Source organism: Astatotilapia calliptera, chromosome 19 (genome assembly GCF_964374335.1).
Source record: "Astatotilapia calliptera chromosome 19, fAstCal68.1, whole genome shotgun sequence".
NCBI classification, from domain to species: Eukaryota; Metazoa; Chordata; class Actinopteri; order Cichliformes; family Cichlidae; genus Astatotilapia; species Astatotilapia calliptera.
This window is the reverse complement of record NC_137440.1, coordinates 29,594,308-29,610,856: the sequence shown is the minus strand read 5'-3', so window position 1 is coordinate 29,610,856 and position 16,549 is coordinate 29,594,308. Positions and strand designations below refer to the sequence as shown.

Below are 16,549 nucleotides of genomic sequence, written 5' to 3'. Positions count from 1 at the left end.
ATAAATCATGAGCAGGGCAGTAAGAATCAAAATTTCTGCATACTGTTAATATGCATAATGTACTGCACACAGCACAGTATCAGAGGAAAAAAAGGGGTTCTCACAAAAGTGAATCGAATTATATGCAATATTTAAAGCTGTAGTAGATAATATACATGTGCCACTATGTTTGCTTTTCATCATCAAAACATAAACCTTTGCAGTTTCCCTGTTCGAGGATTGGAGAGAGACTCAATGTGCTCAGCAGACTCTGGAGGAGCTACTGTACATGTTTAGAGCAGGGATTGGCTGAGAGCGCTGTCACTCAAACAGCAAATACTCTCCAACTTCCTCTGTCCTCCTTTCCTGGTGCAGCCTAGGAGGAGGGAGGGGAATGAATCTTTTCTGTGTGAGTCGCCAGTGCTCCCTCAGACTGCTCCTTACAACCTGTCCTTGACTTACTGTGCACAGACGAGACTGAGAGGAAGCTGCACTGCTCCCTCCTCCTCCTGTCACATTCCTGTTTTGATTCATGTGAGCGGCAGCGGTCTGAAAACATTTCACTGTGTGGCTGCTTCTTTCTACCTGTGGTGCTTCAGCAGACTGGTGAAGGGAGGAACGCTCGTCCTCGGCCGGTGGAGCTCTGATGGGAGGCAGCGCTGACTCTGGCTGGGACTGGGGATGCTGAACGGAGGGAGGGAGGGCCTGTTTGAGCTGGGACAGCAGCTCCAGCAGCAGGGGGAGTACCAGGCCGCCCTCCACTGCTTCCTCAGCTGCCTGCTGGGACTGACTCATGTGCAGAACTTCACCTCTCTGCCCAACTGCTTACACCAGGTGAGCCAGATGGGAACTGGATATACTCACACCCACAAAATGTCACACAGCCATAGATTCTGTCTTTCTGTGTGTCTTTCTCTTCCACATGTGCCAGCATGAATTCACGTGTGTGTTACCTACATCTACACATTTTTTTCCCTACCATGTATTTGCACAGCTGTCCAAACACATGTGCATCACTTCTCCTTTTGAGCATCATAAATTAGCAAACATCACAACACAAAGGACACATTCAGTATATTCAATGTCAAACCTGACAGCACAGTTCATCATGGGTCTCTGTGTTGACACTGTAAAATCATTCGGTCTCGTAGAACTGATGATGTGCATGCTGCTATTAGCGGTGCTGAGTTCAAGCCTAATGTATTCCATAGAAACAGTGGCACTGTTTATGGTAATAGCGTAGTATCCCGTTAATATTTCCTCCATGGTGTGTGGGCTATGCGTGAGATCAGAGGCATTATGTTTGGGCTCTGTGCAGCCAAGGCCAAAGTCTTAGCAGATTAAACACTGGGGTTGCTTTAGAAGACCCTCCCACAAAGGTAGAGCTACAGTTTTAACCGTCTTTGCTTGTGCCTGAAGGAATGTCCCTGATGTCAAAACATAGCCTTTACTCCACAACTTTGGAATGCATGGCATGATGTTGACCAGCCCAACAGTGCTGTGAGGAGAGCACAATTATTTGTTTTGACAGCTCGTGACATCATGCATACGCCTACCCGTCTGTGATGTTGGAAGTGAATTATTTAATATTTAACTACGTCCCTTGGTTGTTTTTTATGCTTTACAGATTGCAGAACTCTTCATCACTGAAAAGAATTGTATCCTTTACTAACAAAAGAGGAAAAGCTGATCTGACACTTTTTCTGCCCCTGTCCTTTAAGCCTCTAGCAAGCAGCTAACTATAAAACTAGCTCTTCGACTCTGTAAACCTGTTGTGTAAAGGCTTGTCACTGAGGCAAGCTTGGCAAATTCCACCACAATGAACCGTGTAGACCCTTTATAGAAAGCAATGTAAAGCAGAGAGGATGAGGGGATGTCTTTGAGGCATTTGTCCCCAAATGCCTCATGTTTTGTGTGGAGCCCAGGTTGTGTGTCTGTCTCTTAAGAGGATTTGTAGGCTCTTATCTCCACACAACAGAGTGGGAAAGCACTAATTAACCCGTATCTGCGCTGACTAGCCTGTGCATTGCCACTTCACTGCTTCTATAAACTATAGCTGTAAAGGACAGAGAGATAATAGAGAGGTGTTATGTTTCAGGATATATTACCTCCATGGCTCCTCTCTCTGTTACTGAGACACTCCAACACTTTACTTGCCAGCTCAGGTTATCTACCTCAGCAGGGCTCTAGCGCTCACTGTCCATTTTCCAAAATAGGTCAATTTGCTGAGCTTCATTTTGTCAATAGCCATTACAGTTCGCCCCTCTCAGCATGGAAAGGTATCTACTTACAAGGGTCATCTTCCAAGATGGGGTTAAATTTTTTTAGCATACGATACACTCTTTCCTGAAGTCAGTAAGAGTAGCGTGTGGTGTCATGTCAGATTTGGCTATTTTATTATGCAGCGCATATTGTTTTGGTTTAATGTGAAATTACAAGCATTGCAGGTCAGATACAGACTGAAATAGTTTGCATAACAATGAAAAAGGGTTATTGCAGTCACGAAAACAACGCTTCGAGATTGAACCATTTTTGCCGTTTAAATTGCTTCCAACCTTTCAGTTCTTTTAGTATTTTTCATGATAATCACAGAAGCTGAAGCAGTGATGTTTTGGTGCATTTGTGAATACCCTCTGGGGAGGTGAGGTGAGGGGTCAGTCTGCTCAAACTGGGAGCAGGATGTGGGAACTTTTTAGTGTCACGCAAATGCTGTATGAGAACAGGATTGGCAGCGTCTTCTCATGTGTTATTTCTAACCAAAAGCATGATAAGAAAACCAATGAGTCCAGACAAATAAACTATATTAGTTGCACTTGATAGTCATAGTACCAGTGCAATGACTGCTTAAGGCTTGATGTGTTGTTATCAGAGCTGGAACCGTCCACAAATGACCTTTATTCAAAGCCAAAAGCTGTTTTAGCTCATGAGTGTTACTGATATGTGTTTCATGGAAAGAAAACTGCGTGGCACACGCGGACTTTAACTTCCAATAAAGGTGGATTTCGGATAAAGATGCAGTTATATCCCGATTTCAGATTTCTGAAGTACAATTAGTTAAGTTATATCTAATTAAGTCACGTTTCAAGTTTCTTAGGTGTACTATTCCACAGCAAATTCCAATTTCCTCCCTACTAAAATAGGTTGTACACTTGAGGTGAGCACACGTGTGATCAGATGCCTTTGAAGGTTCCAGAGTTTTGGAGTGTAGTCCAATTACAGTTTCAGAGAGGGTGTGGATGAGAGAATGGAGGTCATTCCCAGGAGAGCATTGTGTGAGGTTCCTGTTGTTGCATTGTTATAGTCCAGGCTGACTAAAAATAGCAGACAGAAGTAGCGCTGTGACCTTTGGTGACGGCTGTTCCCCTCATCCTCCCTCACAGATGGTCCGGCTAAACAGGTGACTCCCAGGAGCGGTGACAGGTATTTCTAACCATCTTGTAATAGAGCTCTAAGCTTGCTCAAAAATGTGATCAAAGCAAAAGCAGTACAACAGTCATCCTTTTCCAGTGACTTATAAAAGTGCTCAGTTTTTCTTCTGTACAGCACATTAAATTATTTAAAAGCACTTCCTCTAAAAGCATTTCAACATTCATCCATCACCATTCCTCATCCTGTTACTAATCAGCTCAGGAGTACACGTTTTCTTGCATTTCTTACATCTCAGATCTTGTTTTGTTTTAATTGTAGTGGGTCTTTGTCTCTCGGGCAAATACGGTACTGTGCAGAAGTCTTGAGCCACACCATGTTTCTTTATATTTTGCCAGGAAAATGGGAATTAGTTGCACAAGTTCATTGAAACATGTGCAAACGTGTTTCCCGATGGATCTGCGTTGTGTCTAAATCTGTCTGTATTATCTGTGTTCATACTTTCATCAGTTTTTGACAAGATCCCCAACACAACTGACTTAAAGATACAATTTAAAATTGCTCCTTTGCTAATCTGTCTGTTCTGTGTAGACGCGACACTGTTTTATCCCCCGAATGAGTCATACTTCAGTGTTAAGTGGGTTAACAAACAAACAAGGAAAAAAACTGGACAGGAAATGAGTGAAAAACAGCCAATGTCCAAAGATGAACTTTGTGAAGATTTTTCAGAAAGACTGGGGCACTGTGCTCAAGACCATTTGTGGAATCAAAATTTAAAGAAATATGGGGACACTCAAGAATTTTAAACAATTCTGTATATGGCTTGGCTCATGTTTTTTTTAATAGCATGACGCACTAAAAAATATTTTAAAAATTGTATATTATATATTATGAAAAGCATTATAGGATTTATTGGCATGTAGCGTCACAGCAGAGCTGAAAAGAGGCACACATGAGAAATCTGGTGTTAAGTCGGACATTTAAACAAGCACGCCTGAGTTTATTTTAAGCCTTCTCCGTCCCAATTGGTCTTTAAACTCACCTGACAAACATCAACGGTGTCGTTTTACAGTGGAACAAAAACCAAGTGCATGGAATGTTTCAAGCGAGCTATTTTTAGGACGCTTAAAATAGAGTCTTTTCATGGAAACAAAAACCTGCCAAATCAGATCAGTCCAAAACATCATGTACAAAAAATATACACAAAAACGACAAAGGAAGGCAATACAACAGAGATATGAGTCGTTATGTGGCATGTCTATATTATCAGACTGAATGTCTGACATGTTTTGGCTCACAAAACCACAAAAACAGCAGGCAGAGTGACTGACCTCTAATCTAATGTGTCCTGGAGTACTGTATGCTGTGTTTGCCCATAGGTTTGTTTCCACGTGAGGTGAAAAAAGTGTGTTGTCTATGAGCTGTGCAGCAGAGACTGTTTTTAACTTAAGCAGCTGCCTGTAATCCCTCTGATATCCGAGACTGATCCTTCACCCATATAAATAGATGGGAAGGCCCTCCAGTTCATACAGGCTGAAAAAATGTTCTATGAAGTGGCATTGATCGAGCTCACCGCTCTTCAGGGGAGCACAGGCAAGTACTTTTCATGTTATGCTATCAAGGAATACTTCTGGGAATATGTGTGAAAACACATAGCATGTCCTATAGAGCGTGCACTTTGAATCCGTGTGGTTTTGGCATGTCCTCGTGATTTCTTAGAATTTCGATTTCTCCGAAAACCACGACATCTGGCAGTACTCTGGTGTAAAATAAATACACAACTCTTTCAGCAAATTGCTGAACGTTTTCCGAGAGTCTTGTGTTCACTGCACAAAATTTGTCATCAGGTTTGTCCGTAGCTCAGTATAACTGCGGTTTCACTTGGATTTGAGTGGATCAGTTACTTTTAAAGGCATTTTTCTGGTGATTAAAACAGTTAATCAACACATTGTTATTTTTCTTCACCAATTTTACTTTTGTAAAAATGAAGGAATACTTTTTTCTTGTTGTTGTTCAGGCAATATGACATCGCATTTTACCCAACTCCATCTTTGTTTACAATATACCCGGTCGAGCTTTACGCGAGCATTCACAGCAAGGCTGCTCATTCATCACCTGCTGCTGCCGCTGCTCCAGACGCCTGCCTCTCTGTCTGCTGCTGAGGCAGCAGCGCAGTGTAGCATGGGCACAGTGGAGATCAGGGATGGAGTAGAAGACAAATGGCCACAGTTTCTCATTACGAGCTGTGTGTCACTACAGAATACTGAAGCCCCTGATTCAGCACTCATTCAGATTGGATGCTGGACTTCTCTGGGGGCAGAGCTGGCACTATAGCTACAGCTTACAGCTTTCTTTTCCTCCCCAGTGCTTTCAAAATGTGCCCTTTCCTCTTTTCTCTGTTTCCCCCAATGTAATTGTCATTTTGTCGGTTTTGTAATGCAAACTAATGTCTTTACCTCTTACAATGATTTATTTGCATTTAGATGTGGCGTGGATTGCAAGCCAAGCATCTTCTATGTGTGTGCTCTGTGTGTTCAGTACTTGCATGATGTTTGTGGTGTGTCACTCTGCGTGCGTCTCAATGCTCCAGGGGGTGTGGCGAGTGTGTTGTTTGACTCCCTTATCTGCTCCCTCCTGCCCTTATCTCTTGTGTCTCCAGTCCTCAGTTGGCTCCTCTTTATTGTTCCGGCTTCAAGTCCACAGCAGTGCCAGACAAGTTGATACAGACAGATACCCGGCTTTCGGGGAGATTAATTTTTTGTTAAACTCTTCAGTGGAAGAGGAGGGTAGCGAGGAGCAAGGTTAGCTCAAAAGAGCGTTGTCGGGTCGTGATTCCATGCCCTGTGTTTGTGTAACAGGGCCTCAAGAGGAGGCTACGCTGGGCTCCGCGGGATGGACAACCCCAGAGGAACTTTCAGAGCAGGCCTCCCAGGCACAGCACCTCGAACGGCTGGCTCAGCTTTGCATCATGAGCAAACAGTAGGTAAAACTGTGTCCTCTCAAAGCCTCCGTTACGCTGTAATTAATGGGGTGTTACATGTTCCGCTACTTTCAGGTCTCTCTGTATTAAATAAACTGACTTTTAGTGCTTGCTTTAACTTATTTATCATTTATGCATGATGTAGGCATTGCTGTGTGTGTGCTTTTGTATATTCTGCTGTATTTTGCCCATCATCGTCTAAGAGAGATGAAAAAAATGTTGCTGGCTTAAATATGACAAGGCAAACTGTAAGTTTTGCCTTTGTTGCTGTTAAAGATTTTAATCATTTTGATTATGAATAACCCATTGTTTATAAAGTGAAGTCATCATCTTATTAATAATAATGTCAAGATGAGTTAAAAAGGAATAAATTACTGTCACCTAACTTCTTCGAATTTTCTGTTTTCTAAAGGTTTGATGACCTTTTCTGTTGCTATCTCTTAATCTTTATTAATTATCCAAAACTATAAGCGCAGCCATCGCTATTACACATGCAGTTTTCAAATTCTGGAAATTTCTGCAAATTCCTTCAACCAAACAAACCACAGCTTCAAGCCTTTTCAGCCATGGTCAAATTTTCATGCAGATGTAGAGAAAAAAGACACCGCGCTCTATGCGAGCGTTACAGAAGGAACACCTTAACTGGATCTGGTGTCTCCTGTTGCAGGGGTACTTTGTTAGGCCACAGAATGCACCCATTTTCTGTGCCTCTGTTTTCATTGTTGGGATTAGGCCATTTAACCTGATTGCCTGAGAGGGTGACAGAGGGTGGAAGGTGTGCTCGGTGGAGGGCTGGTTACACTGCTTCATTAATGCAAGCAGCATGCAGTAGTTAAAGTTAAATGAGATGGTACTGATTGTGCATGGCTGTGGAGGATTGCGTTTCTGCTCTTTGGTGGTTTCTTTCCAGACTTCGCAAACTTAACACTGAAACGATTATACAGACTGAACAAAATAATCAAAAACTGCACACAAACTGACTCTGGTTTCTTTAAATAATGACCAATCTCTTACTGCGCCCGCTATAAGCGGTGGTTTTAGAGCTTCCTCCTTACAGACAGGAAGTTGTAATTGTTACTAAATCTTTTAACAATGTCATAGGAAGTCCTTTGAGCTAGTGAAGGGCTTTTCTGCCTTTGCTGATCACGTATCCTCTGAGAAAGACCTTCTAAAGCATTGCAAACTGACACCTGACCATTACTAATTGAAGGAAAGTATGGGTTTGGAACAGCGAAGCTGACATCTGTCACACTAAACAGAGCTTGCTCTACATCTATAGGCACACGTGAGGGTGTTAGGGTGATGAATGTCCTTGGCAGACTTTTCAGTGCCAATATGACTGGAACAGCTGGCAGATCTTCAATGAAACCCATCGTGTTCACCTAGCTTAACACTAAGCAGGAGTGAGGCAGAGGGGCCGGAGATAGTAAACCAACCTGTGAGCGCCATGCCCTTTGTAATTCACCCTGAGAATAGACAGTGGATGGCAGCGCTGGCAGAAAAAGAAGGTTTCCACTTCCTCCATAAAGTACCTGAGCATCCGCAGCCCTGCTGTCCGTGTCCAATCACAGCACACGTGTGTTTAGATTTGTCATGCTGATGTGCCCCGAACACAGAAACTGATATGCTCCCCTGACAATGAAGCGCGTGCCTTTTCTGCTTCATTGTGGTCTGGAATTATTATCGTCACTGGAAATATTTGCCCGTAACATGTTTATGTTTTCAAACGGAAGAAAAATGTCGGCTAGATGATGTTTGATAATTCAAAGTCATCCATTATTAACATACTGTAACACATTTATTGTCAGCAAATATTTGTTCCAGAAAAACAAAGTGGCGTTGCCTTTAGTTTATTCGTTTCATTTGTCTTTCCTTTTCCTTTTAGACCTCATCTTGCCCTAGAATACAGCGGTAAGGTATGTAAAAATCGGATATTTGAACCAATAGAATATTATAACTCTTCTGTAAGCTTTAAAATAATACATCTCTGCTTCTTTCAGGCTACAAAGATTCACCAGAGGGCCTTTGGAAATGACCATCCAATTACAGCTAGAAGCCTTGAGCTCATGGCAACCGTATATGCTGAAATTGGCAAGACTGAATATTCAGGTAAAGGATAGTTGAATAATACAGACTAAACACTTATGACACAGGGATTTACTGTACGCACATAAATATACAGTGAAAACAAACATGGGTGTATGATTCAGAGAGTAGTATATAGAATAAGGGTGGAGACCTCCGTGTCTTATGATGTTAATCCCTGTTGTAGAGCGCACACAACACAGTCTCATGCCATGAAAATGTTAAATTAATTCACATTTGTGGTGATGTTGGACACAGGAACGTGCAGAGTGACAGTTTAAGGTTGTGGATTTGTTGCACAGTGTGCATGCTTGGCTTACCTGACTCTGAACTGTGCATTTTGTTAAGACGTAGAAACAGTTTAGTGTTGAGTCAGCTTACAGAGACACCCGTGCAGAACAAGAGCAGCTGCACCAAGACATGAATATAGACCATTAAAAAGGGGAAAAATACTTGTTGTTCACCTCAGTTTGTCTTAAAATGTTTGGTGAAACGCTGGAAAAATTAAGGCTCTGTGCATTGTTTTGTTTCATTTTGCACTGAGCAGAAAGGGCTCCTTTTTGGCCTGCACCATGATGGCAGGTTTAAGTGTTTACACCCCATGTCCCTCACATACCCTTGACCATTAAGTAGGTCAGTCAGCCCCTCCCTCTGCTAGAACATTGCCTGCATGTATTTTCAAGCTGATGTAGACTTAACTGTAACTGTATGTGATATGTTGAAATTATAATTGCATGTGTCCCAAAATATCTGAGCCTTCACTTCATTTCAAGTCATCTTTGATTCAAGTCTGCACCTATTAAAAAGCCAAAGTTCTCCCCAGAAGTAAAAACATGGACTAAATAACTGACCTAAGCTATTATTGTAACTAGCATGTTTTTATTAATAACTGAAGTCATCTGAGAGAGAATTTATCCAGCAATGCTGACACATACACAATAGTAGGCAGCTTTAGGCAATGTGTGTATAGTCTGTAGTGGCTAATTTTTATTTCTATTTATTTCTTTTTTATAAACTGTGATGAGATCCAGATTTTTTTAGAGGGCCTGATATAATTGATAGCTTTTTCACACAGTGAGCACTGTGCAGTTGTGCTGAACTCCCACGGCTGCACTGTACCCGGTGCAGACGGAGTTAACACACTTCCGTCTTGCCTCCTGTACATTTGCATGTTGAGCTTGAGTTCTGCTCTGTCTTGACTGGAGACTCCGATGTTAAGCTGCTCGTCTCATGTTCTGTATGGTCATGGTTCTCTTCCTAGACTCTCTGGGTCAGTGTGTGTCTGCACTGTCCAAACGTTTCGCTGCTGCAGAGTCTCTCAGAGACTCGGTCAGCTGTCTTCCTCATTCCCACCGGGAGAAACACTCAGAGGTACGCCACAGAAAGGATACCCACCACCATCAGGAAGACACACTTAAACCTAAGGTAGGTAAAACACCTGAGGGTATCTGGTTGGTGTTATTCTGATTTATTTCTGTGTTATATGAGGCAGCTTCTTTGGAATAGATCTGTTCCAGCTGTTTGCTGCTGGCCTTTAATGCAATAAATGTGCTCAATGTGAATTTTATCTAATGTAGTTAACCAACAGCAAAGTCCCCACCTCCATCCTAAAGAAGCCAAGTTCCAACTACAGACTAGACACAGAACTCAACCACAAACGTAAAGGCGAGCGCAGAGTTCGATTCAGGGAGCCTGAGACCACAGTGCACGGTGAGAAAGCATGCACGCAAACAATTTGTAATGAGTCCATCCTGCTCGGTTTTAGGCTGCAAGATGTGTTTGCACAGAGAACATGTTGCCCTCTGGTGCTTTTCATTGGTATTTTTATTCTTAAAAATGTGTTGCTATCCCAGCTTAGATAGGAACCCTCAGCCCAAAGCTGCACATGCCTTCGAATTTACATTAAAGAGGAAACCCAGCTAGTATTAAAACACCCAGAAATTGCATCATAAACTACTGTCATTTGGGGGTTCTGTGCTACTTAAAAATAACGTAATGCCAAGAGGTGTCCACACATGAGCAAGAGATTTATTCTTTTTAATTAATTATGCATGCAAATGAGGCACTGTGGAGTCTGTTCAAGAGAGACAGTGGCGACTGAAAGGGTACAGCAGCTGGTTTGTAGCTGCTGCACATCATGAGGTCAGCTTTCAGTGACTGACTGACCTCTTTTCTTTTGGCTTTGCAGACATTCCTTATTGTGACTGTTTAGGTGGTAAGTCTGTCTGAAAAATAACGTTACTAATGAGCACACGAGAGTTTCAAAAGTGCACTCATAAAGAGGAAAGAGGCTGTCAGGCTTGTAGCAGCATTAGCATTAGAATTGTTAGGACTCCACGTGGCACACATGCTATGGGGAGTTTAGCACGCCACTGTCACGTCTTGTTTGACAATGCCTGGAACAGCAAATATTAATGTAAGCTTAACTAATCTACAAAAACATCCTCTGAAACCTGACACTTGAGGCCTCGCCTCAAACGACAAAAGAAATGTGCAATTCAAATGCTCGTCATTTACAAATCAAAACTCTGAAAAACCGGTCTGGTTTTTTTCCCCCTGTGCAGCCTATGAGACTACACCATCCCGCCCCCACCTTGCCCTGTTCACCTGCCTCTTCCTGCTGATGTCATTCCTGGGCGTTGCCATGTACTGCACAGACCGTCGGCGTCCACAGAGAGTGTGCGAGGAGCTGGAGGCAGCTTTGGCAGTCTACCTGCTGCACATGAAACAGCTTCTGTGGGGCTGCTGGATATGGTTGACAATGCAGTGACTGTTATCAACCACAGGTGGAGACATGGAGCCTCTTTTAATTTATTATTAATTTTTTGTTTTTTTGTTTTTTTAGATCCCTCTTTTTCCTATCTTTGAAGGTGCCCGGGCCTACAAACACCTCAGCCATTTGGCGAGGCTCTACACACTGTCTGTGGTTTTATTCCACTCTCACCATGAAAAAGGGAAAATGTGTAATCCCAGAAATATGTAGCTTCCATGTCTGTATGTATATATGTACTAAGGTGGTGGGCATGCCACTCCATATTTAAGTTGTAACGGCATTCTGCACATCTGCACCGTTGACGCTGACATGTAACACTCGCATAATCTCCACAACAGTTCATTTTTTTCTTCTATTCATGTCACAGTCTGCTGTCTGTGAGTGAATGTTTCCGTGGAATGCAAATTTATTTTGTTACGGTACATGATTTGTGTATACCAGATATTACACAGAAATGAATGTGTATATATGGCTCAATATACTAAGGACTATCACAGTATTTAGCCTTGTAATTGCACATAAATGAATGTAGAGAGGTCTGGGAAACGACTTTGATTGGCACTTCTGATTGGCACACTGAGACGAGGCAGACAGAAGCATGAATGTGTAAACTGTTTAATGATGGTCTGAAAAAAGAAAACACAGGGCCGCATCACTTCACGGAATGACTTGGACATGAAAAACACCTTGTTCTTTTCCAACTGTCTGGTCGCCTGTCAGCTGAATGCTAGTTTCACGGAGGATAATAATCTGCAGCACAATATTACCTATCATGAAAGAGAATATACTCAATCCAAACGAATGCTTGTGCTTCTGACAGTGTTCCTCTTTATAACCGCCTGAATCCCACAAAAATACTTTATGCTAAATGTTATTTATTCTTCTATATTGTATATCTGCTTCTACGCAACTATCGGACTTCTGGTTATATGGATTTTTTTTTACTTTTTGTTATCTGTAGCATTTATATTCAAATGAAACATTCAGGTTTTAATTCTGATGTCAAGTGTATGGAAGTGCGTGGGTTGAACGGATATTTGCAATACATAACAGAAAAAAAAAAAAAGGTAATTGCTATTTTAGAGGCCAAAAACAGAAATTTAACAGAGCCAGACGTTATTGTATGAGTCCCTTTATCAAACAAGGCAAGTCAAATTCAAACAGCCAAATCACCACATAAATGGATTATAGGAATCAAAGGGCACAGTGATGCACATCCCACATATCTCTCATTATGAGCAATAACACACATCACATATATTCCATTAAAACACTTTATACAACAGGTTTCAGGGAACTCAAAATAAAACGAGTTTGTTTGTCTTTTATTTTGGAGATCTCACGTTTGACTGTAGACTGCAGATGTACCGGAGAAAAGGAATACTCTCGACTCTGTACTGTCAAACGAAATCGTCATTAGCAATAAAACAATACCCAGTGAGCTTATGTCCTGTAGATGCACATTTAGCTTAAAGCTGCATTTCACTGCTGTTCAAACATCTACGGTCACTTTGAAAGAAGTGCCTTTATGGAGGGTTTTCTTAGTTCCTACCGTTTTTTGCTTTTTTAATTTCAGTTGTTTTTGAAATAAAAACTGTCATTGCCTATCAAAGTGAAGCGGCCGACTTTCCTTTCTTCCCGTAATCTCTGTCAATAAGTGAGCGTGGGATTTAACAGGGAGAGGGAGAAGTGCATGCAGGTATACTTGTGTGTCTAGTCACAGTAATATAGAGTATATTGGTTTGTAGCCTATAAAGTGTGCAGAAGAAGCCTGAGTTGCTAAATGGCACAAGATAGGATCTGTTTTCTTATCTCACACAGATTGCTAAAAGCCTTTTAGACTGCCTGCCAAATGCACGAATGTGTAGAGCTGCAATTTGTCTTTTTTTTTCTACTTTTTTTTGTTATAAAACACCTTTTGTAGCTGCTGATAAATGTGTAAAGATGCTGCAAACGCACACACTGTTTATGCTGGAGCATGCAGTTCTCACTTTGCAGAGACGCACTGTGGATACTGGCAGGAAAAAAAGAAGCCTAAGTTAGGAACACATTTATTGGTGAAGAAAAAAACTCCTTTATGTCTAAAAAGCACCTGAGAAATTTTACATGCTTTAGATCCATGCAGAAATTTCACAAGGACAAGATCCACCGGCCAAACTGGCCAAACCATTAATACCGTTTTTTACTAATCAACAACGTATATTTGATAAAAGATGTATTTTTTTGTTTAAAAGAAAAAAGTTTTAATACTATCAAATCTGGGTTGGGGTTGAATAAGGGATGGATTATCTCAATCTAGCACAGGAAAGGTTAACAACCATCTGTAGCTTTTATTCTCAGTTACTTCTGGAAAACAGCTAAAACTGTCGATTTGATTCAATTCATCTTCGTGGGAGCAAAAGCCAACCGATTCTGATTGTCTACACAGGCGAATACTGGTGTTGGTCACGGCAGGCAAGAGGACTACATGGTTCTATATGGTTAACTGTGAATGAACGTGTATGTTTGTGCGTCTTGCTGATTTCTAAATCAGGCCGGTCTTGAGGTCAGAGCCGCGGCGTGAAGAGCGGCCGAGCAGCAATTCCTTCTCGTGGATCAAGGTGTCGAGCAGGTCCTCTTGTCTGTAGTTGTGGTAGACCTTCAGAAAAGCCATCACAGTGATCCCGAGCCAGGTGAGCCAGGCGGCCCACAGCCCAAACTGAAAGAGTAAAAGCAGTCATTGCATTTACTACGACTGTTAAATTCGTTACACTGTCTGTACGTTAATTTTAAAAGATTTTTACCTGAGCTATAGCAAACTGGTCATAGAAAGCAGAGTTGTCCAGACCCAGTTCTAGATCAGTATCCTGCATGTCTTCACAGCTAAACAGAAAGTGGCATTTAGAGGGACTATACCACAGCATCATCCGGAAAAAGTAGAACACCTGCGCTTCTCTCTCACCTGTTGGGCATAGTCCCACCTTCGGTGATGGCGTCACACCACAGGTTAAAACCCACACTAACGATGGTGCTGGACAGAAAGACTGTGAACACCACCAGGGAGCTAATGAGCAGGTTGAGGAAGGCATTGAAGATGGAGCTGCAGGCAGACAGAACAGAAATACAAAACAAACTGGGTTAGGGCAGGCAAAAACCCTCAACATCTCTGGAGTATGTTACAAAACTGACACAGAGGCCTATTACTCTGCATGACGTATGCAACTCTGATGATTAAGTCTTTCAATCACACATCAACATAATGACACATAAGTTGCTTTGATGTCACAAAAATAGTAGGTGAAGCATAGGCTTTGATTTCTAGTTTAAAATGAGTATTCCCCCATCTTTGGGAGATGGCAGTGACTTGACATTTTACAGGATGCTTCCGTGCCCATTTCCATCCGCTATAAAATAGAGTATAATACATGCAGGCTATGAAATATACAAGACAGTGCACGAACAAGGGCGTGGGAGATGGACAGGAATGGCACATTTACACTCAGACCGCTGGAGTGGTATTGCTTCATAAGCTTCTATTTAAGGAAGAGGCACAAGTGAACGGTCACTCACTCGTCGTGTCCTTTGCACAGAAAGAACAGCAGCCTCCAAGCCTGCACTGCGGACAGGATGAGGGACGCTATCCCGACAAAAGTGATGAAGCTGCAGGAGGACTCGGGTCCCCACTCCTCCACGATGAAGCGCTGCTTCATCACAGTGATGTTTTCATTTTGCCACATACCCCGCGTGAACAGCAGGCATTTCCCCCCGAAATCCTCCGTGTTTTCAGACAGAGGCACCACGGCGATAAAACCGAAAACGAAAGCTAAAAAATAAAGGATGCACTGGGCGAAAATCAAATTGTCGAGGGCCATTTTTCTGTCTTCCCTGCTCTGCACTCAGCGTCCTGGAGCAACTGCGGCTGCGCAGTGGAGACTGACGAGCGGAGGCGCAGCATCCGACGTTGCTTTGCCGCAAATTAATGAGCAGGCAGAGGCCTTCAGGGCTCTCCATCTTATCTACGTACAAGCTGTGGAGACATTCCTCTTCACTAATATACCCGTTCGCAGTGGCTTACGTATATTACAGTTAGTTATGATATTTTTAGTGACCAAGATAATAATTTTCTCTCCGCCGTAGGTAGAAATAATAATATAAAAGTTCTTGTATTGACACCCCTTTCCTTTTTTACAATCTCCAGTATTTTTACTGAAGCTAGATACAGTTAAAAATGCCCCTTGATGGCACTATTTTAGTTTTTTCTACACATTTCCCCAATATTATAAACTCTGTGACCTCCACAACATAAACTAAAGTTCTACATCATTTGCTGCACAGCACGATTTCCAGAGACTTACATTGAACTGCTAAAACTGTCAAATATATAACTATATATACTAAAATATATACCAAAAACTTACTGATAATAATACTACTATGAACATTTTCCTGTATAGGAAAGATATTAAAGGTGCAACTCTAAAAAGGTTCAGCATAATCATCTCCTTGGGCACAAGCACACATTTTGCACACACATAAGTGTATACTCACAAATTAGAGTAATGGTTTGTTTATACATGGTGACAGTCCTTAAGGAAGGGCAGGTAGCTGTCACAGCCACCTGACACGCTTCAGTGAGCCCATCTGGTGAGCTGGCCAAGGTGTCTCACCCTTTTCTTGGCCACCTAGCTTTTGCACTGCTCACAGTGCCCTCCAGTGGGCAAGACACCTGCTGCCATGTTGCACCAAGGTCTGAATGTTTCATGTTGACAGTATGATCACTGGCCTTCACGCAAGGCCAAACCTGGTGAATGTGAATGTGATGTTGTAGAATACAGAGATGAAAAATGTGGAATAGCTTTTACACTCAAGAACATTAAAAATTCCAAACATCGAAGTGTGTTTGGAAAATCCACTGTGGGTTGTGTATTCTGGGTGCACAGCATCACCATCAGAGGTTCCTATTAAGATGTTTTCGTTTAGGAGATTAATAATCATGCATTTTTCACCACAACAGTCCTCGCAACACAATGACAAGTATTTATATGAGAGTTTTCCACACATCATGTGGCTATTTGTATCCATCTTGCAAACCGCAGGGTTTTTTTTGCATCATCTGCCGGCACATGATTTATGTGTCATTTTCGCCACCGCACTCTGATTTCCACGATGGTATCAGCTTTTAGATTAGCTTGAGTTAGTGTGTGTGTGTGTGTGTGTGTGTGTGTGTGTGTGTGTGTGTGTGTGTGTGTGTGTGTGTGTGTGTGTGTGTGTGTGTGTGTTGAGCTGAAAGCTGATTTCACTCCAAGACTTTGAGACAGTTTGCTTTTTAGCGTCATTAGGCATTATTTATTATCCTCCTCGTGCATTTTTGCTGCGTTCGATTTTTA

The 16,549-nt window shown here is 42.1% G+C and overlaps 2 protein-coding genes across 2 annotated transcripts; one reads left to right on the top strand and one right to left on the bottom strand.

Moving 5' to 3' along the window:
* Window positions 1-353: 353 nt before the first annotated feature.
* Window positions 354-12,795, top strand: c19h14orf180 (chromosome 19 C14orf180 homolog). The gene is made up of 9 exons (XM_026151626.2): window positions 354-813; window positions 1,607-1,637; window positions 4,852-4,938; window positions 6,204-6,324; window positions 8,211-8,241; window positions 8,326-8,434; window positions 9,672-9,835; window positions 9,988-10,120; window positions 10,975-12,795. Exons 1-9 carry the CDS (start codon window positions 661-663, stop codon window positions 11,178-11,180), a joined length of 1,035 nt encoding a protein of 344 aa, XP_026007411.1. The 5' UTR covers window positions 354-660; the 3' UTR covers window positions 11,181-12,795.
* Window positions 12,300-15,094, bottom strand: tmem179ab (transmembrane protein 179a, genome duplicate B). Its single transcript, XM_026151627.2, has 4 exons — window positions 14,733-15,094; window positions 14,125-14,262; window positions 13,967-14,045; window positions 12,300-13,881 (listed from the first exon to the last, which is right to left on the bottom strand). The coding sequence occupies exons 1-4, from the start codon at window positions 15,032-15,034 to the stop codon at window positions 13,708-13,710; spliced, it is 693 nt and encodes a 230-aa protein (XP_026007412.1). The 5' UTR covers window positions 15,035-15,094; the 3' UTR covers window positions 12,300-13,707.
* Between the last annotated feature and the right edge of the window lie 1,455 nt (window positions 15,095-16,549).

Excerpts from the sequence above, each read along its gene's own strand:
- tmem179ab (XM_026151627.2), bottom strand. The coding sequence starts at position 15,034 with ATGGCCCTCGACAATTTGATTTTCGCCCAGTGCATCCTTTATTTTTTA. Across the intron at positions 14,263-14,732 it reads CTGTGCAAAGGACACGACGA|CTCCATCTTCAATGCCTTCC; the intron begins GTGAGTGACCGT and ends GTCTGCCTGCAG. Across the intron at positions 14,046-14,124 it reads GGTGGGACTATGCCCAACAG|CTGTGAAGACATGCAGGATA; the intron begins GTGAGAGAGAAG and ends CTTTCTGTTTAG.
- c19h14orf180 (XM_026151626.2), top strand. The coding sequence starts at position 661 with ATGCTGAACGGAGGGAGGGAGGGCCTGTTTGAGCTGGGACAGCAGCTC. Across the intron at positions 6,325-8,210 it reads CTTTGCATCATGAGCAAACA|ACCTCATCTTGCCCTAGAAT; the intron begins GTAGGTAAAACT and ends TTTTCCTTTTAG. Across the intron at positions 10,121-10,974 it reads GCCTGAGACCACAGTGCACG|CCTATGAGACTACACCATCC; the intron begins GTGAGAAAGCAT and ends CCCCCTGTGCAG.